We start from the raw sequence: 21292 nt of genomic DNA on the forward strand, positions 1-21292 counted from the left end.
ACATGCAACCATCAACAACAACAACAACAATAACAACAAAAAAAGCCAAACGAAATTGTTGTTGGCCAATTTCTTGTTCTTCTTCTGGTCGGACTACTGCTATTCCCACTGCTTTTCGGTGGCTTGGCCATCCTTCAGGCGGCCACTTTAAAAAGTTGCCCACAAAATGAAATTGAAAAGTCAATACAATGTAATTGTTGTTACTGGTCGCTTGAGAAGGAGTTCAGACCAATTCCCCCATCCTCAATCCACTCTCCATCCATCCCCAAACGTTGTTCATTCAATTTATTTGTAATTTTTTAACAATTTAACAGGCAACCAACAAAAAAAACAAGCGCAAAAAAAAACAACAAAAGTTTGAACCGAAAAAAAAAAAAAAAAAAAAAAAAAGGAAAAGGGGCAAGCAAACGATTGAGTGAAAAACGGAGAGAGACAGAAAGCGACAAGGGCGGGGAAGACTGCCCAAAGCAAATACAATTATGCGAAAGGAAGCAGCCAAATACATGCCACGCCCCCCACACAACAACGAGAGATAGTGTGGGGGCTGAGACAGAGGGAAGAGGGGCACTTCGCGTGCTTAGAATATGTAAATCATTCGAAAGTTTTGCCCCATTGGCGAAGCTGTCGACAGAAATTAATTTAACTTTTAGTGGGTTAATGTAAAGTTGGCGGGATGGGCACGAAAAGGACCCCGTCCCCTAAGGACCTCTCAAAACTCATGTCTGCATATGCATTTTGATCAATTAACAAAAGCTTAGCTCAAACCCTTAAGCCGATTAATGGGCCCAAATCCATTTCGAGCATAACCACCTATGAGACCGCGCACCTAAGAGACCTGGGTTCATGTCCCTTTTCCTTTTACACGTACAACCTCTGTCTCACACCTTCTCTCTCTCTCTCTCTCTCAGTGTGGCTGTGTGTGTTATGTGTGTCTACAACTTGTCCAAGTTTTAATTATAGTTGCAGTTTTTCTTCTGTTGTTGGTGTTGTTGTTGCTGTTGCCTTTTGCTTTTGATGCTCATATCCTTGAGCCATGTTTTTATGCTGTGCTTGCTTTTATTTCGGAAATTGCAAGTTGAAGCGGTTTTAGCTTAATTTGTGTGGCATACACACTCTATACACACACACACACACACACTAACATTACACCCACTAGACACACAAGACGCACACACTCATATGCCTTGCCCTGGTAAAACAATGAACAAAACTGTCTAAGCCAGCACAACAAAAAGCATAGAAAGGGGTTGAACCGGTGGGCGGTAGGAAAAAACCATACAGAAGGTTGTTAAATTATTTGCAGCATGCAAATAAAAGTGCTATGTGAAAACTGAAGTGAACATTTTGCTCTCTCTCTCACTTTCTCTCTCTCTTTCGCTCTCTTGCAAACCGAAAGGAAACAAACAAACAAATACAAGAAACCACAACATTTTGCAAAAACATTGCAAAACCAAAAACTAAGCAAAAACATTGCGGAAAAATGAAATGAAGATTTTTTTCCCCAATCCAAAGTCTAGGTGAAAATGCTCTAATCTGCTGTAGGCTAATTTGAAGGCAGTGTAAGTGAAATAGACGATTTAACGAAATAATATATTTTAATTTATGGAGTTATAGATAAGTTTGTGGCTGTCTAAGGAAAACTATTTATATCCATTAATATTCATTAATGTAGAAGTTTTGAAAGCTCTGAGAGAGGCCAATTTTCAAATGGTCTGGCCAAGGTTTAAACATATTTTCTTTAGACAACCTGCTAGTTTTCATAACTTAACTGAGATTCCAAAAGTATGTCATCGAAAATATTGTATTCAATTCATTAAAATGATTCTGTGGTGCAGCTACTTATGCTCATCACTGTAGCTAACTTTGTCAACAGAATTGGAATAAGAATTTTATTTAACTTTTATACTTTTGACTTCTAGATGTTTTGCTTTGAACCTTGATAAACTAATTATTTCATATTTCTTGAGAGTCAATCCGAAAAACAAAAACTAAGAAGTTCACTGATTTTTGTCCAATAGAAACTTTGAATCAAGTCGAAACAGTTAAGTCTCAGCGATTATGAAGTGGCTCGAATGTTTATGCCATCTTTGTGGCAACTTTCAATGTTATAGACTTTGAAGTGTAGTTGAAATATTTCCGGAATAATAATAACATTAAAAAAGTTTGCCTATAAAGGCCTGGAAATTGTTTTTCCTTCAAGTAATGAAACAGTTTGTTTTTAAATTTATTAGCCAAAATGGTTTGTAAATTAGTTCAACTTATTTGAAATTCATATCTAAGACTCTTTTTGTTTTCGGTTTTTTTTTTTTTTTTTCCTTTTTACCGCCCGCAATTGAAACTAACCAAGTTGTCTAACTAAGTCATTTTGAGCCATTGATTGATGAGGGCATTTTCATTTTCTACAACCGAAAATCGAAGTGAATGACCACAACCCAAAATGGGGGGTTCGAAACGAAGACCATAACAGAGAGGCAGCTGCTTGGATAAATTATTGATTTCTGGTTTGCGGTTGCATGGAAGAAGTATGAAGTGCTGTGTAGTTGCAGCTGCTGCTGTTGCAACAACAACTAACTAATTGCAACATCAATTACAATCGAGCGACAACTTTAAACCGAAAAAACCAAAAAAAAAAAAAAGAGAAAAAAATGATTACGGAGAAAACAGGAAAAGTGTCGAATAGGCAACAATTAGGAGACTTCTCGGTTTCAAGCCTGCATGAATTTGAAATTGGAAAATGAATTTGCCGACCGATGGCCCCATCAATGATAACCCTCGGGTGAGTGGGATTTGCATAATCAGCTAGGGGGAAATTGTCAATTGCATACTCACAGGGGCGCGCACTGTGTGACCTTCCCCTCACAACACGTTTGAAAGCGGTGTGAGTTGAATAGGCAAATTTTCCCCACGCATACACATTACGCATACGCACAGTCGGCCTCGGAATATATATTGAAGGTGGTGGCAGGTCAACAGCTGCTACTGTTGGTGGACGCAACCGTAATTGGCTCATTGGCTCTAGTTTTATGGCCAGGGGAAAATTAAAATCTAAGCCTAAAGATGGAAATTTATACTTTTTTTCCACTCTACACTCTAAGATATCTACGTATCTCTCTAAATGTGACTCTGGGTGTAGGCGTGTGTGTGTGTGTATGTGTGTAGGTTGGCTTTGTGCTAATCACATCACGTGCCTAGGCCTGGCCTTATATTAAGTTGCCAAAATAGCTTCTCCACTACCATCTTTTCAGTTGGATACTTATATATGTACACACTCACATATGTACATATGCATGTATGTATGTATATGTATGCAGCAATGTTTTTTTTCCCTTGAACGAAAAATTACCAAACCCAAGACAAGGCACAAGTCCAGGCCCCGTCTGTGACACAGGACCACATCCCGACCATGTGTTGCTGTTAGTGTCTTTGTTGTCCTAGTTGTCCTTGTTGTTGTCTGCTGTTTTTGGCATTTGTCGCAATTGCCGTTAACAGCCGGAGCGTGTGTGCATGTGTGTGTGTGCGTATTACTGCTACGACATTTCATTATCAAAAGCCAAGTTTGTGCCACTAAGCACATCGTAAACAATAAGTTGGCGTTGGCCAGCCGCCACCGCTGCCGCTGCCGCCACTGCCGCCACCTCCTGCCATTTCCCCATTATCCTCCTTGCCCCTTGCATAGTAAAAATACGCTTATTACTTTTTTGGAATACAGGCAGCTTTATGGCACTACATATAACCATAATTATACTCTATGTAGGGGCATCATTCTATTCCCATGATGCTAGTTTTACGCAACATGCAAATAAAGGGGACTGGTCAAGATTTGTCCAGGTACTCCAAAGTGGTTTAATCATTTTTGTTTGAGTTATACTTTGTGATCGAAGAAAACCTTTAGCTAATTGTATTCTTCTTGGGGATCCGCTTGAAAACTTTATTTTAAGAATTTCAATCAAAAACTATTGTAATCTTTACTATTTCCTCTTTTTTAATAGTCTTGCCTTTAAAAATGTTGGATTCTTTCTCTCTGGAAAACTCTTGTTAATATTTATCTGTTAAGAACTCAAAAAAAGTTGTTGTATTTTTATTGGAGTCAACCGGAAAAGCAATTCCCAAGTCTAATCTGCATTCAAATTGCTGGAAAAAGTAAGAAAACTGCTTGAAATCAAGTTATTTACAAAGTTTTTATGAACTTTTCATGCCATACATACATACATGAATTGCAGTAACAAGTTGCATGTAAAGGGACTTTTCCGATTAATGTCACATTCAATTTTACATTAAACAAAAATTATGTTTAAAGAAAGTTTCACCAACAGTTTTTAAAATGGTTTAGTAAGTGATTGAAATATTAGGGTATTAATAATTTTGGCTTGAAGTTTGGCATGAAATTATTTAATATGCTGCCATGTCCTGCCTTAATGTGTTATGTGTGTGTGTGAGTGTGTGTATCTAAGTGTGTTGGGTTGACAGGGAATGGGACGTGGGCTTAAATAATTATCATTACAATTTCAATTTGGGTCTCTACTTTCTTTTGATGTAGAGAGGCCCTTAGGGTCTTTCTCTGTCTCTCTTTTCTGGCTTTAAACGAAAGTCTTTAAAAAAATATATGTAAAGGGAAGTGAAGCACCAAGCAGTCATAAAACTTTCCTCAAGTTTTAGTTTAAGCCAATTAATCAGTCATATAATCTTTTCCTAAACTAATAACTCAGATAAGAAGTTTAGTTTTATAAATTTATAAGCCAATTAGTTTAATTTATTAATATTTACATTTACATACATACATATGTAGATAACTAATCCTTCGTCTTGAGACTTTTCAATCCTTTTGGATAGATTGACATTTCATTTATTAAATTCAATTGCTAAAAGCGTCCTTGCAATTTAAATTAAACTAATTTGTAAATTCTTAAACGAGAAACAGAAACAGAAATGAGTCTGTGTGTCTGTGTGTGGGTCTTTTTTCTTCACTGTTCCATGTCCTCCACTTGCCCTTGCTAAGAACAAACTGTAAGCTTGTCTTCCATCTCTTTCTGTCGTTGTCTCTATACCCCTTTTGCTCTCTCTTACTCATCCTGAGTCTGTGTCTCTATGTGTGTGTGTGTGTGTGTGTGTATTTTTAACCCAAATCCATTAGAGCAGTTACTCAAGAATGCTTTAGATATTTATGTGAAATGTGTGCATGCAGTTTTATAACCCCCTAAGCCCCCTGTCACCCCAGTTGCCCCTGAAACACACACCCCCACAGTTGCATTTGTACAGTTGCACAGTTGGCTAGGGCAGAGCAGAGACCATAAGGGGGGCGCCGGAGCTTTGAGAGCAGAGAGGTCATATCAAGTAAATAGCAACGTCAACAGCACCAGCGACGACATCAACAGCAATGCAGCAGGGAGGCACAGTGGGCCACAACCATAAAAAAGTAGTTTGAACTTAAAGCTATTACAAAAAAATGTTTCTACTGAACCTTTTTTAATTCTACCTCTCTTCATGTTTGTTTTAGGAATGATTCTGCTCCTTGCAGTTAACATGTTTCTCGTTTTCGTTTTGTTAAATGAGCGTGGAAATGGCTCACTCAATCGTTACACTTCAAAGTAGTCCATCTACTACAGAATCAAATTTTCAGATTAGTTTCTCAATCGTATTGGCTATCTCTTGTCGATCCTGAATTTCGAATATTTATCAGCCAGTTTATTTAAAAAAAGTCCAAACCCAAAATTTTAATAGGTTTAGCATTTTCTTTAAATCACAAGGCTAATTTGAATTCTAGATTGAGATTAATATATCAATTATTTATTTAACTTTTATTTGAAATTTTTTTTTTTTTTTTTGTTTTTGCCTTGTTTAAGGCAAGGGTAAAGGAATATGAAAGCTTCTTGGCATACAAATCAATCATCAAGACATAACAAATTTCGGATTTCATATTTAAATTTATGAATAGTTTGCAGTTTGAAATGTGTTTCAGTGTAAAAGAGAAAGCAAAAGAAATGACGCGGGAGGAATGTGGCGGATGGTTAAGATGGGGAAGAACTGCAGCAAAGGCAAACAAATACGCAAACATTTATAAGACTTGCTAAGCTCATAACGAAATGCACTTACACTTGAGCAGACACACACACACGCACACGAGAGAGCGCGTTGTAGTTGTTAGTGTGACCATACCTTAAGCTTAACATTTTTGCTCCCGCTGTGATCCCTGAGGGGGGTTAATGGTCTGCCCAGTTGTGTAGTTACGAATGCTCCAGTCGTTTGTGGCTCTGCTGTTGCTTAAGAATTTTACCATCCAACTTGGCCGAAACGTAATTAACTGCGTATTCACACACACACACACACATACACAGAACATATATATACATAATATATATATGTATATTCAGAGGATAAATGCAAATTACAAATATGCGGATATGCGGGCATCATGTCACTCAATTTCAGCTGCACTACACCCGCATCGTCTTCTTCTCCTGAGCACACACGCTCACAAACTCACTTACACACACATACATGCCACACACATGTGTAAGTATGCGTGTTCACCCACATGTCCGTGCATATTAAAAGTTTAATGTAAATGTAATGAGCGGCAGCGCATGCAAATGAACAGTTTGGCTTTCTCCTTTCCCACTCATTCTCATCGCCTCTCTCTCTCTCTCTCTCTCTCTCTCTCATACACTCTCTTTCGTTTTTTTTTTTTTTTGCGACCGCAGCAGCTGTGTGCCAACATTATCCTTGTTGTTGCTAATGAGCTGAGTCACTTAAATGCATTGCATGAAATTCTTTTTGTAAAAAATTTAAAATGCATTTAGCCAAATTGCTAAGGAAGAAAGCACACACACACACACTTACACATAAGTAATAGGGATATAGAAAGAACGAATCAGATTTTCTTGCATTCTAATGTGAAATCGAAATATGTGAAGAAAAAAAGAGTAGAACAGAGCTAGCATGATAATTTTGTGGGAGGACTTTGAGCTTCACTAGCAGAAAACCCCATGGTAATCATTTATTTGATTTCACCTTTGAGAGTTCTTCATATTTTCTATATTCTCCCCTACATTATACATACTAAATGAGCATTAAAATGCATATAGTGTCTTCCGACGACATGGACAAGGAAATGGAAGCACAAAAAAAAGGAGTCACATAAGACCTATGCTGAGAAGAATATTTTTATATACTTATTTTCCTTTTCATTTCTGTGTATCCAAGTAAATAATTGAAAACATGTTTGCTTCATTTTTTCTCTGCTTTGACTATTGATAATTATGATATCGGGATTTGTTATGATTCGTTGTTATGAAAGAAACACAGAATATTCTTCCCTCATCAATTAATGAGTTTTTAATGAATTTTTGATTCTCAAAGAAGAGAACATTTTATGCAGTATTTTGGTTCTATGTCAGGTTATTTCTCTTCCTGATCTGTGATTTCATTTAAACTTAAATTTTATAATTTTTAAAGCATTTTATCTTAAGGAAGCTTAGAAACCAAAAGTTAAAGCAATAAGAGAACTCATATATACTTAATAAAGAATTCATTATAGTAATTGCTTTGAAATACCACGCAGGACAGACAGCTTGCGCTAAAAAGTATGCTACAATTTTTAAGAGTTTTACAAATTTTCACTATAGATTCCATAAATTAGAGGAATAATAATGGCGAATATTCGAATAAATAAATTTTTGCATTTGAAAATTTCAATGACGTGTTAGTTTTTTTCCCCATGTTTAGGATGATCCAAAATGTTATATAATAAAAAGTACAAATTAAACTCAATTGATGCACATTTCAATTCTAAGGAAAAATTGTGGGTAATTGATAAATATTTACCAATTAAGATATAAATTTCCACGCGACTTCATTAGAGAGGAAATCGACTATATGTCAAGCCAAAATATGCTAAACTTTGTAGAGGTAATCTGCTCAGTTTCAGGCAACCTGATTACATTTAATTTCATAATTATTTCACCTGCATTTCGTAATTTCGTTGAAGCTGCTTTCTGTTTTCCACCTGTTTAGTTTTTTTTTTTTTTTGTGTTTTCGTTATTTTTTGGGCTTTGTTAATTGAATTGGCTCGGTTGGCCAGTTGCTGCTGCCGCATCTGAATATTTGTGTGTGTATTTTGCCTGGCACCTGGTGTCCACCTTTACACGCACGTGCGCTCAAACTCCTCTCGCCGCCTCCACTTGCCGTTGCTCCCAACTACGTATTATGGCAGCCTTAATACGCATTGAAGCGTATAGAGCGGCGGCATATGAGCATGAACAGCAGTTGAATTGGATATATTTCCCCTACCACCTACCACACAACACTACCAAATAATGACAATGTTTCTCTTCTCGTCTCCTCTCGTACATTTGCGACATCAGAACGAAGTGTTCTGTCTGTTTTGCGAAAAGCGTTTAATTAAATGAAGTCATTTGCATTAATGTTGTCATTACGCATTTGCCTACGGAGCCAAAAGCACAAAGCAACAAAAAGACATAAGAGAGTAAGTAGAGCAGAGTTTCTCCTCCATGGTGATATAGGAGGTTGCTTTTGCAGGTGGCCCCGAAAATTCATTACTTAACTGAAGAGCAGGTGTCTTCACCTTTCTCTGTGTGTCTGACTCAAAACATACGCGCGATAACTTTGTACAGAAAATTTGTTTTCTATGTACTTATGAGAATTTAGGTTTATGAGTTCAGTTCTTTTCAGTTCAGTTCAGTTTAGTCTGTATCTCTAGGAGAAATAGCACGGCTTTGTCTACGTGCCGTCAAGTGTTTCAATTGTCGAGCACTTTTCAAATCGAAATTTTCCAACGCTTTATTGGATTGAACATAGAGAGACGCAAAGAGACAATGATAGAGTGAAACAGGGTCAATTAAATTGCTTTTTCCCACTGCTTTTGTGGCAATTAAGAGCTGAAGTGCTAAAGCACTGCAGCAATAATGGGGCGAGCACTTTGATTGCTTTATGTCATCATGTACGACCATATCAGCATACCAATCGCTAGTTTCATCCGCTGCTGACCACCACGATCTAGCAAATCCTCTAACCAGAGATGATGGTAATAAACACTTGTATATACCGTGGGAAAATTTGCACGACTGCAGCCCATGGTATATGACACAATGCCAATTAATGCATCATTACAAAAAAGCGGTCCTCCGGTATCTCCTGGGCAAGGTCCCACTGGTAAAGTACTATTACGAGAAATTGCACATAACATTTCCTCGGTCATTTCGGGTATATAGCGTCGACAGTGACCCGGTGTAAGCAATTGTACCTCCAAGATGGATAATCTACTGGCCAAGGGTCCATTCTAAAAAGAATACGAAAATCAATTATCTCAGGTATGGGTGGATTCTCGTGTGCTTTAACTTACCGCAAATTGTCTGCCCCAGCCCATTACAATGCATTTACTGCCATAGGGCGGTGGCATTAGGACATCTGGCGCAGGATCAGTAAAGGAATAATCTTCATTTATTGGATCTGTCAATTTCAACAAGGCAATATCATTCGAATTGAACATGATATAATTTGGATGAACTGCCGCAAAGCTAATCGCTTTTTTTTCCGTTTGACGAGTTCGATTCAAACGACTTCGCGATCCGGCTACCACAACCAATTCCCGTGGTCGTCTTGGAACTTTACCCCGACTTGTCACACACTTTGCCGATGTTAGAACAAAGAAATCATTTAATAAGCAACCCGTACAAAAATGATTATCCCCGAAATAGGCCTGAGCGGTACGTGAACGTAGAGAGACCACAGAAGTTGAGAAATGTGAACTGGCTCTTTGTGAAATAGATGTCGATGCGGCTATGCGTATTCTTCGTCTTGAATTGTTGTTGTTGCTGCTGCTGCACCAGACTTGACCAATTATTAGTAGATAATTGTAGAGAATCAAATCTATATACATTTTGAAAGGAGTCTTCCCTTCTCAGACACAGAATGACAGTAAAATCAAATACATTAGGCCATTAGAAATACTGAACAGCTGCTGCTGCTGCTGCTGACGTCCTGCAGCACTCATTTTCATATTGATCCAATCCAAATGATAATAGACATCTGTGAAGATCGATGGAATTTCTGTGCTGCCACAACCAATTGGATAGCTAACAATGCCAATAAGTACTCCATCTTTTAGCATAGGTGCGCCTATATCGCCGCGACAAGGACTTGCATCCGAACCGTTATTGTATGCGCACATCATTTCCGGCTTAAAGATAGTCAACTTGTCCTGACACGAACTGCGATTCTGAAGTACAATATCGATGCGTTTTATATATGCGGACATGGGTCCATCCTAACAACAAAAATAAGAATTGAAACAAAATCTTTCTTTCACTCAAAACGCTTTGAATGTTAACTTTACCTTATACATTTGACCCCAACCCAGAACTGTGTGCTTCTTACCGAAATTTGGTGGCGCAGTTGGTAGACCCACAAAACCAATTCTTGGATTATTTGTGGGCATTTTCTCTGCTAGTCGCATCAAGGCAATATTATCAGTATTATACTGGGTAAAATTTTTTGCTACAAAAACTTTATCCACTGGTGCACAGATAGTTTTTCCAGAGACAAATTTGAAACGATTTGGTGATCCGGCAACCACCAAAAACATTCTGTTACGAAACATGGTCTTCGATGAACTGCAAAAAGGACATACAGAGTGAAACTCAGATATGTGAGTCTTTTTGAATATAAATCATTTAAGGGAATACTTACTCCATGGTGCAATGGGCCGATGTTAGAACATATGTGGGATTTATCAAAGAACCACCACAGAAATGAGTATCACCGAAATATTTCTTGGGTGTACGTGATTGTATCGATACAACATAACGGGCCAATTTTATGGTCTCATCTTTATCAAAATCGGGTGAGGACAAACGTTTGACCCGATGCTTGGCCTCGGTCAGTGGGGATAGCAATAGATTAGTGGCCAAAATGAAGCCAACTATCGAAGTTAAAACTGAAGAATTTTGATATTTCATTGAGTTGACTTATAAAACTAGTTTGCTAGATATCCACTATGTTCCTGCATATACAAACGTCAACGTATATATATATGTATGTATGTATGTATGCAGAAAAATGCCATTTAAGATTGTTGGAAAATTCCTTACAAAAATTTTGTGTAGATTTTTTGTTAGCCTCGATTTTGCATCTCCTATCGCCCCCATCCTTTACCACTGTCACTCGTCTTTGGGGAGTGTTTTGGCTTTTATGGTTTTCAGTTTTAGGTAAAAGCAAATAACAGAAATTGTTCTACAGTTTATGGTTAAAGCAGCTGCTGCCTGACTGCCTGACAGACGAACCGACTGCCTGGTTACCAACCTCCTGGCATGGACTCTTATTTAACTCTTCTCTCAGCTTCCTACACTTCATTTGGCCTGAAACGAGTTGACTATTCTAATTTCTTGTGTTGTGTGTTGTTGTTGTTGCTTCTGGAGCTGTTACTGGCTGAAGTTTTTATTGCGTGACTTCCTTTTTATGTCGTTCAAGTTTCCATTTCCACTTTCAGTTACCTACAACCGACAGTCAGTTGAGCGGACACCCAACCACATCCCATCGCCAACTTGCTCTCACTCTCTCTCTCTCTCTCTCTCTGTGTGTGTTTAAGAATGTTTTTAAGCAAAAGTTTGCTGGCAAACTTTTGTCAAAAGTATTTTTGGCTATGCTCAAATATTTTCTTTTGGCAACGGCAGCTGCACCAAATAATTGCGGCTCAGTATCTCTATCTGTCTCTCTTTATTAGACTCTGTGTTTCATTCTCTTTCTCTCCCTCTTATTCTCTTGCTGTGTCTCTGATGTTTTTTCTGTTGGACCCCAAAGAGGCCGCGCTGGGTTGATGATGATTTGCGGCAAGCAAATTTATTGACAATTCATGCTACTCAGTCAGTCTTTCCACTGACTGAGGCCAGGCCTCAGTTTCTACCAGTTTGTCAAGCTTTGTTTGTTTTATATATACATATACAATATATATATAAATATATTTTGTGTTTTTTTTTTCTTCTCTTGCGCTCGTTTGTTCAACTTTTCGCCTAAGTTTGTGTGGCAAGTTCCGTTTCCTTCATTCCTGGTGGGGGCTGCCATGACAAACTGCCGCACATTAAGCCAAAGATTTTTCATTTTTATTTTGCTGGCAATTTTTTCTCTCTCTCTCTTTCTCTCTTTTTGGTTTTATTTTTTTGGTTTTTATGTGTTATCATTGAGGACGCAGCCAAAGACCAAGTTTAAATTAATGACACTTAACTATTAGTTAAATTAAAAACAAAAAAAGACAACAAAAAATATGCAGAAAATTGCCAAGATTATATTTGTGCAGAAAGTTTTTGTTTTTAGGTGCGGTCAGGGACAACTTCTAAGTCTTTCATTCGTTGGCCCAATTAATGTTGACAGGGCCCTGAAAAGTGGGCAACAGATTTGCCAATGCGTTAGCCCCAGTCTCTCTCTCTCTCTCTATATCTCTGTGTGTGTGCGTTCTCGTACGTGTGCTTGCGTGAGTCAGAAGGTCATGAATGCGGATTTTGCATGAAATTTGAAATGTGATATGGCAAATATTAACTAGCTTATGAACAGGTTCCATTTTTCAACACTGCTAGTGGGAAACTGACTTTAAGTGAGAACTATATTGATTACGAAGCTGAAGCAAAGTCTAGAATATTGTGCTACAATAATTGGGCACTCAAATCAGATCGGGTTTCCATCCGTAAGATATTTTAATGTATCTTTAGTCTTAAAGAGATCGTTGTTCTGGTACAATATTATCTCTTAACCCTTTAACATTAGCATTCAAGCGTGTCTGTTGGCTCTTCTTTTGTCATTTGAATGGAAATGTTTTTGTTTTTGAATGGAAATGTAAATTCAAAAAGTTATTTGAATGTGATTTAATTGGTTATAGTTTCGTTAGGCTTTAGTGAATGATGAAATGAAAGGAATTCATGAATATTGGATCAGCGATCTTGATAATATCCCCAAATATTTACATGAATCTTAAAAAACTGTCTAAAAACCCTAAAAATTTCCGTCCCATAGATTTAAAACTTTTGTTTTAAGACCCTTTTTTTCTTTCAAGAGTTACAAATAACAAAAAGAGTTCAATAAAGAAAGTAAATAAATCTAGGAACTAAACACTTTTCTCTCTCATTAAATTATATGACGAAAAAACGTTTTTGTAATTGATCCCAGAGATATTAAAATCTAGTCAGAAAAAAAATTAGTTATCCATTTTCAACATGTCGTATGAGTAATACGTAACAAAAGCATATTGTATGAGTTCTAACATGAATTTTCCAAGTTTCGATAAATTTTTCTCTTTCCAAAAAATCTATTCAATCTATGACTTTAAAATAAATTTGATTAATAATTCTCCATAAATATGCTTCATTCTTCAATTTTTTTTTGTATGTTACATTATTATTCAAAAGGAATTTGAGGAATTTTCCTGTAGAGTTGGAAAAATATTGCTGAGTACAATATTATGGACAAAATTGTTGAAACTATTCCATGGATAATGGATTTCATCTCAATAGCTAAAGTTTTAGTAGCTAAAGTTTCTGCTTTTGATTAAATCAATTTGCTGGAATGCTTAACTCGGGCAACTTTCCACAACATTGAAATGCACTTTGTTTTTCGGCTGAAAAACTTGAATGTGCTTCGTTTCAAGAAGCACTAACTAACAGTCGTTGGGCATACATTTATTAAAAATGTATTAGGCTAAATACAATTTATAGACTCGCACTCGCTTTGAAAGCAGGCGAAAAGGAGAAGACGAGGCGAAGAAGTTGCAAAGCGGTTGATTTGTGTGCTATGGTCATTAAGCGTGAATTAATTATAAATTATAGCCAGGTGTAGTAAAGGCAAATGAGAATCAAGGTGGAATGGTGGAATCTGAGTGCAAATTCATGTAGCGCGGCCAAAATTAATTGACAATTTTTTCCACAAGGATCAACTTTGCCACATAGACAAAGACACAGATACAGTCCTGCTAGTAAGCAGCAGAGTGAGCAACATGAGTGAGAGCTTTGTTTGTTGGCCTAATTGAATTACACGAAGGGAGAGAGACAGAGAGACAAAGAGATGGGGATGGCTCCTTTCTCTGTGTCCTGGTCTAGCAATAATTAAAAGCGGTCTGCCAATAATCAATTGACCACAGCTGGAGACAGGTAGAGGACGACATAAGAGACAAGGACAAAGCTCGAATTGGCATAGAGCAACAGCAGCAACAGGCCATCGAAAGTACTTGGCTTTAATAGAAATAAATTGGCGCCTCATGCAGCTCAATATTGGCGACAGGCTGGCCAACTGTCCATTGTCTTGACATTGCTGTAGCTACTCGAAAGACTCGACAACCAGCCAGCAAAGTCAGCCCATCTAGCCAAGTGGTCGTTGGGCCACTTGACTTCGACTCATTGTCAGTGGTTTCGCTTTGCGTGTGCCGCCATTTGCCTCAGCTGCCTCAGCAGCTCATGAATTTCCAAGTGGCAAAACAGTGAGGAAGCCCGGCAACTTTGCTCTCGACTTTCATTCAGGTTCGACTGCCATTCTGTTTGGTATTTTCCCCTTTTTCTTATTGCCTGCTTCAGTCTTGAGATTCTCTCTCCCACTCACTCTCTCAGATTCTCTCTCTCTCTCCTATTCTTTCCTGTTGCATGCCTCATTTTGGGGCGCACATAATTAAATCTAACTTTATTAGCACATTTTGGCTCTTTCTTAGAAATTAAGAGAAATTGACACGACACAGACAGACCAACAGCAAGACAGGCCCGACATTTAAATGTGTTTCTGTGTATGTGTGCAAAGCCTTTTGCCAAAAATAAATATGTTGCCGCAAAATATCTAACATTTCGAACTGACTTTAACGACAGGTAAATCCTGCGGCTAAGCCTGATTAATGAAGACAAAGATTAAGCCACCCATGTTAGGAGACACAAGACACAAGACATTCAATTATATTGAATGAATTGCGAGTGTAATTGATACAACTACATGATATTGTAGGCATGTCTACAATTGTGGTGCAAATTAATTTCAATAATCCTTGGAAATGTATTTGTAAAGTATTTTTGTATTTTACTTCACAATAGAAAACAAAACTGGGTTTTCACTAAAGAAAATGGTTGTATTACTGTACTTTTGCCATAAGCAACTAACCTTTCATATGACTGGAATTGCAGTCAGACATAGACTTTGTGGAAAAACATTTGTAATTTTAAACTAAGACAAAATATCTTCTAAGAACAATTGTCACCCGATTGAGCCCCATAGAAACTACGTAATTTTGTCTATAAAATCAGTTCATACTTTGAATTCAATAAATGAAGAACGATTCACATGGTAAATAAATTCTATCCCCTTTTGCTAAAGTGCCAACTGCATCTGATAATGTTTTTGAGGCTCGACAGTAATCCAAGACCAATTAAGTTTTGCTTTTAGTCGTCTTTAGTGATTAAGTTTCACTATAAGAAGTATATTTCATTTATGACGTGTTTCTCTCCTTTGAATAAGGAGAAAATGGCTAACTGTTAAGCACAGTTCTATGATTCATGACAATTTCTGAATTACTTGTGAAAAACGTCTTAAGCACCTCTTAAATCACTTCTTTCTCTTTCATTTAAATGAATTCCTCGATGTTTACTCTAAATTTAAAACTGATCTGAAAAAATGGCAGTTTCCATTTTCTTTTCCGTTTGGTACTTAGCATCTCATCTTTTCCGCATCATTTACGAAATTGACGATGGCAAAACTGACTATCTTAGAACCTGCTTAACTTGGCTAACGGATCAAATATCAATGTTTTAGCCAAAACCATCCCTAACTGTTTTGCATGTGGTTTATAAATAGTTCAATATTTAGCGACTACTTTTTTGATGAAAAATCGTTTCTTTGTCAAAAAAACTAACTAGATTTTGTTAAGTGTAGCTGCACGAGCCCAAGGACTCTTCATCCTTATAGATATTAATATCTAAACTTAATAAAAATTTGCACACCAGATTTTGTATACACATAAATATTTCACTCTTTTGGCAAACTGAAAATAGAAAAATAAAAATTTATCAAAATTTTATCTCAACTCTTAAAGTCAAATTAAATTAAATGTTATTGTTGTTGTTCTTGTTATTGTTGTATGTTAATTGTTTCAACTATTTTCAGTTGAGTTTGTTGTTGGTGTTATTGTTGTTGATTAATATGACCATGCAAACCGGCAACCACCTAAAAACCAGCAACTAGCAAACAAAAAAACAAATCAAATTCCATTACATATCACTCACACCCAATACCCTACTTTACCTCTTATTATATTCTGTGTGTGTGTATGTGTGTGTGTGTATGTATTGTTGTGTTACCCTTTGCCCCTCCTTTTTTTCTGTCGCTCTCTCTCTATCTCTATTCCTCTGTCAGTCTTGTTCATGTAGAGAAAATACATTGTTAATAATATGGACAATATGCCAATTAATTAATACTCTCTGCTCTCCTTCTCAATACAAACAAACAAACAAACAAATAACGAAACAAACAACTGCAAACATAAATGAATACGAAAACTCTTAACTGAAAATATCTACATATATACATAATGGAAACTGAAATATGCAAAATGCAAATGCAGCTGAGGCCAAGCCAACGCCCACAACTGCCACGCCCAGCAAACAGACTAGCAATACGCATGCAGCAAAAGCAAATGACAATGATGTTGAATTCGCTGTCAATGGTGAAGCCCATCACGATAACCATAACGATGATGATGTCGATGATGATGATGACGACGATGATGATGATGACGACGATGATGACAATGATGAACGATACAATGACAGGCCGCAGGCTAAAACAACAAACCGAACAGCAACATCAACAACAATAGCAAAAAGTCAAAATAACAGAATAACAAAAGCAACAACAGAAACTGCGACAAAAACGAAAACTAGAAAACCTAAAGCAACAGCTGCTGCAGCAATTGCTCCAACTAGATTATTAGCCCCACATTCCAGTTTCCCCGAGATAATGCAGCCACGACTCTCATTGAATGGGCTGCTCAATCCCTTATTGATGCCATCGCCACGTCCACTGTATAGGGATCACAGTTCACGGTCCATCAATCCGTTAACTGCTTATGAGCAGCAAATGGCTGAATTAGATGGCAGCTTCTATGCCAGCAATGCGAATTATCTGGGGGCCGGAATGAGTGGCAGTGCCGGAGGAGCCACAACCTGTACGAATTTAACACTGGGCATAAGTGGAGCAGGAGGAGGAGGAGGAGGAGGAGGAAGTGGTGTTGGTGTTGGTGGTGGTAATAGTGGTAACACAACACATCATCTTGGTGGTGCTGGTAGTGGTGGTGCTGGTGGTGGTGCTAGTGGTGGTGCTGGTACATCTATACATACAACTGAATTATCAATAACACCAACAATGACCGGGGATGAGCAGTTTATCGATTTGGGTAGCCTGCGTCGCTTCTCCATTGATCGCCAGAGCTTTCTCGGTAAGGCCGAGCCCTCACCCAAATCCTTAATACCTCTAACCAATCTGATAAATAAACCTATAATTTATATTCTTCGACAACCAAATGGATTAACTAATTTGCATTCTCTCTCTCATTACCTGTCTCCTTCTATAGATCTAGGACCAAAGTTTGGCATGACCCAGCCAAAATTCGGCCAGAGCGTATCGCAACAAGGTTTCTTTACGTCGCATGACAGCTTGGCCACACCACCATGCGCCTCCAGAGCATCAAATTCTCATATTATGGCCACCGTAAGCACTGCCTCCGAAATGGATTTACTGCACAACAAGCAACGCAACAACAAATCATCGCGCGGACGTCTGAAAACGACAACAAGTGGCGATCAGCCATTGCTGGGCACCTGGAATCGATCCACAGGCCGAGGCTCGCAGGATAACACACTGCTGGCACTTGGCGGTGGCAGTATGGTTAGTGGCGGTGCCACAAATTTGGCCATGAGTGGCCATAGTCAATATGGTGGCAACTATTGCAATGGCACGGATCGGTAAGTCTACCAAAGTTTGCATTTTCTTTGTGTTTATTGCAGGACTCCGAACCACTAATGGTTTTCTGATCTGCAGAAAGAAAAATAGTCCTCTAAAAAATATTAAATTTGTTTTAGAATTAAGCACATACTTGTTTTGCACCAACCGGGTAACAAAGTCTTAAATAGTAATAGTCTTTTAGTAATTCTTTATCGAAATATCGTAGAAGAAATAGGCAGCCTAAAAGTATGCAGCTATTCATAATATGTATTCCTAATGGAGGCAATATACAAATTTATGTTTTTTTTTTTTAAATAACAAGAAAAGAAAAGTTATTTATATTTTATTCTTATCGATGAGTATCCAAAGCTGTAAATCTCAGGCTTAAAGTTTATAGCTTTTGACAAAAGATAATAATCTTTTTGTTTGACCCACAGTGCGTATGCACGTAAATATAACTCATACGTCATGTTGTCACGGTATATACTGTATTTTGTTTATTTTTATTTGCGTTTTGCAGATATCCGCGTTCCCGTTCGCAACAACAAGCACATCACAATGCCTCACAACAGCCACATCATCCATACCAGCTGCAGCATTCGTCGTCCACAGTGTCGCATCACCCGCACGCACATGGACCGCCCTCACAGACCGGTGGCGGTGGGCCAGGACCGCCTCGCCATGGGCCACACGCTGGAGCCGGATCTGGCGGTGGTGGCGGTGGTCCTGGAAGCAGCGGTGGCTCTCACATTGGTGGCGGCCAGCCGCACCATCAGAAACCGCATCGCACTGCCTCGCAGCGTATTAGAGCCGCCACAGCGGCTCGTAAGCTGCACTTTGTCTTCGATCCGGCGGGGCGGCTCTGCTACTACTGGTCCATGGTGGTTTCCATGGCATTTTTATACAATTTCTGGGTGATAATCTACCGCTTCGCCTTCCAGGAGATCAATCGAAGAACAATAGCCATTTGGTTCTGTTTGGATTATCTATCAGATTTTCTATATCTGATTGATATATTCTTTCATTTTCGTACCGGTTATCTGGAGGATGGAGTTCTACAAACGGACGCTCTAAAACTGCGCACACACTATATGAATTCAACGATATTCTATATCGATTGCCTATGCCTATTGCCATTGGATTTTCTCTATCTATCCATTGGCTTCAATTCGATATTGCGAAGTTTTCGTTTGGTTAAAATCTATAGATTCTGGGCCTTTATGGATCGCACCGAGAGGCATACAAACTATCCAAATTTATTCAGATCGACAGCCTTGATACATTATCTACTTGTGATATTCCATTGGAATGGCTGTCTATATCACATTATCCATAAGAATAACGGTTTTGGTTCACGCAACTGGGTCTACCATGACTCGGAGTCGGCGGATGTGGTTAAGCAATACTTGCAAAGCTATTACTGGTGTACATTGGCCCTAACGACCATCGGCGACTTACCCAAGCCACGCTCCAAGGGGGAATATGTCTTTGTCATCTTACAATTGCTATTCGGTCTCATGCTATTTGCCACAGTGCTTGGACATGTGGCCAATATAGTGACATCGGTCAGTGCGGCAAGGAAGGAGTTTCAAGGTGAGTTTAATATTCGAACCTGCACTCAACCAATTCTCCAAGTTATGGCATATTTTAGTATGCCAAACGAATATATACATATATCAATTCCTCATGCTTTTGTTTGTTTTGATACGACTCTCGGGCTCTTGGTGTTCACCTGGTGGAAGATATGCAAAAAATATATATAAATCTCTCTGTTGGTTGTATGCAAAAATATTTATTGAAATCTGCTGTCATAGAGATGCGCTCAACAATGACGAATGATGCTTTACTTGGGATATAAGTGTCCATTCGTACAAAGGGACTATGAATTCTAGTTGTTGCACCGAGAAAAATCTTCAAGCTCAAGTAATTGTGACAGAGCCCTTTTATGTAGGCAATAGATTTTTAAATATGAAGGGAAAGCAGAACAGAGAGCCCCTTATAAGTAGGCAATAGTTTCTTCAGAAATCTGTTGCAAAGGCATGGAATTTAATTTCTTTTTGAATATTTCGCCAAGTGTAGTTACTTGGCAACTCACTCAGTTGAAGGAACCCCTTTCGCCCTTACCACTTGTAGGCGCAGTTGGGCATGCTATGACCATTAGCTAAATGAACTCGTTTATACGGTCCATAAATAACTTGGACACAAAAATGCAAGAGCAATTCTCAAACAGTTAAGTGGAAAATGCCAAGAACTAAACGAAAGCAAAAAACGAAAGCATCCAAAACACAGACAAGTGCGACAAGAAGACACTAAAGCGTGAGAGACAGAGTGAAGAAAAAGGTGATAAGAAGGAAGGGAGGGGAACAGGGGTAGGAGTAAGAAAAGTCGCTTTCATTAGGCAATGTCAGCGAAAAAAATATCAAGTAAATGGCGACAATGAGAGTTAGAGAGTCACAAAGGACCAACCGCAATAACCAAGTGGAAGTGGACAAATCGCTGATAAAGCACTATTTCTACAATTTGTGGGCGTGGCAGCACCTTCATCTTCATGCCATCCAACTGAGCTTGGTCTCTCTCCCTCTCTCTTTGAACCCTCGAAAGGATCTTTCGAGGGCAGCTGCTGACTGAATTGTTTACACAACACTTTGCATGTGTATGCATTGCATATGTGTGTTCCATGTTCATGTCCAACACCAGCATCAACATCAGCAATGGCCAATGGGGTGGTTGAGAAGTGGCCCAAAGGGGTTGAGGTAAAGTCAGCAAGCAAAGCTCCAACCGGCTTAATGGACAAAACGTGCTGCTGAATTAATTTCTGGCTTTATGCTATCCACTTTTTTTTCTGTCTACCTACTAGTATTTTCTCCCCCTTTTTCCCTTTCTTTGTCATATTTGCATGCAGCAAATTTTCAATTTTTTTTCAGTTTTCTTCTTTGCTTTGCTTTATTTTTTGTTTGGTGTGGTTTGTTGTTGCGCGTTTTATTATTGGCACACTGGAAATTTAATGCAGTTAGTTGCGTCCCAAGTCATCCCTGTTTTCACGCATAAAGCACATAAATTCAGCTAAATGCACACGTTTATCCCCATTGGCATCGACTTCATGCAATATCATTTTGATCTCCTCATCGGTTATCGATACACCGAGATTACTGGTCACAGCCTTTATGTCCTGCCAATTGAAATAGCCATCGCCATCCCTATCAAAGAACTGAAATGCCTTCTCCAAATTCTCGTGACTTTCGGTTTCGAAGATGCGCGGTGCCATCATTGTCAGGAATTCGGGAAAATCAATTTCACGATTGCCATCCACATCAACCGTATC

General features: G+C 38.4%; 3 protein-coding genes across 8 annotated transcripts in view; 1 reads left to right on the forward strand and 2 right to left on the reverse strand.

Moving 5' to 3' along the window:
- Nucleotides 1-21292, forward strand: part of LOC137576548 (cyclic nucleotide-gated channel beta-1) — an 88373-nt gene that overhangs the window by 45275 nt on the left and 21806 nt on the right. For 4 of the 6 annotated variants that reach the window (XM_068289726.1, XM_068289727.1, XM_068289729.1 and 1 more), the window contains exons 3-5: nucleotides 16592-17464; nucleotides 17600-17990; nucleotides 18491-19563. In XM_068289726.1, the coding sequence (XP_068145827.1) occupies nucleotides 16592-17464; nucleotides 17600-17990; nucleotides 18491-19563 (2337 nt within the window). The remainder of the gene's footprint in view (nucleotides 1-16591; nucleotides 17465-17599; nucleotides 17991-18490; nucleotides 19564-21292) is intronic. The other 2 variants (XM_068289731.1, XM_068289732.1) reach the window with 1 other exon arrangement.
- On the reverse strand, nucleotides 8768-9895 carry LOC137576550 (trypsin-2-like). Its single transcript, XM_068289734.1, has 2 exons — nucleotides 9359-9895; nucleotides 8768-9295 (listed from the first exon to the last, which is right to left on the reverse strand). The coding sequence occupies exons 1-2, from the start codon at nucleotides 9893-9895 to the stop codon at nucleotides 8945-8947; spliced, it is 888 nt and encodes a 295-aa protein (XP_068145835.1). The 3' UTR covers nucleotides 8768-8944.
- LOC137576549 (chymotrypsin-2) lies at nucleotides 9917-11003 on the reverse strand. Its single transcript, XM_068289733.1, has 3 exons — nucleotides 10705-11003; nucleotides 10352-10628; nucleotides 9917-10282 (listed from the first exon to the last, which is right to left on the reverse strand). The coding sequence occupies exons 1-3, from the start codon at nucleotides 10971-10973 to the stop codon at nucleotides 9917-9919; spliced, it is 912 nt and encodes a 303-aa protein (XP_068145834.1). The 5' UTR covers nucleotides 10974-11003.

This window comes from Drosophila tropicalis, unplaced genomic scaffold (genome assembly GCF_018151085.1).
Source record: "Drosophila tropicalis isolate 14030-0801.00 unplaced genomic scaffold, ASM1815108v1 contig_593, whole genome shotgun sequence".
NCBI classification, from domain to species: Eukaryota; Metazoa; Arthropoda; class Insecta; order Diptera; family Drosophilidae; genus Drosophila; species Drosophila tropicalis.

Coding starts and splice junctions, on each gene's coding strand:
- LOC137576550 (XM_068289734.1), bottom strand. CDS start 9,895: ATGTATATAGATTTGATTCTCTACAATTATCTACTAATAATTGGTCAA. Junction 9,296..9,358: donor GCTGGGGCAGACAATTTGCG/GTAAGTTAAAGC, acceptor TATTCTTTTTAG/AATGGACCCTTGGCCAGTAG.
- LOC137576549 (XM_068289733.1), bottom strand. CDS start 10,973: ATGAAATATCAAAATTCTTCAGTTTTAACTTCGATAGTTGGCTTCATT. Junction 10,629..10,704: donor TCGGCCCATTGCACCATGGA/GTAAGTATTCCC, acceptor TCCTTTTTGCAG/TTCATCGAAGACCATGTTTC. Junction 10,283..10,351: donor GTTGGGGTCAAATGTATAAG/GTAAAGTTAACA, acceptor TTTTGTTGTTAG/GATGGACCCATGTCCGCATA.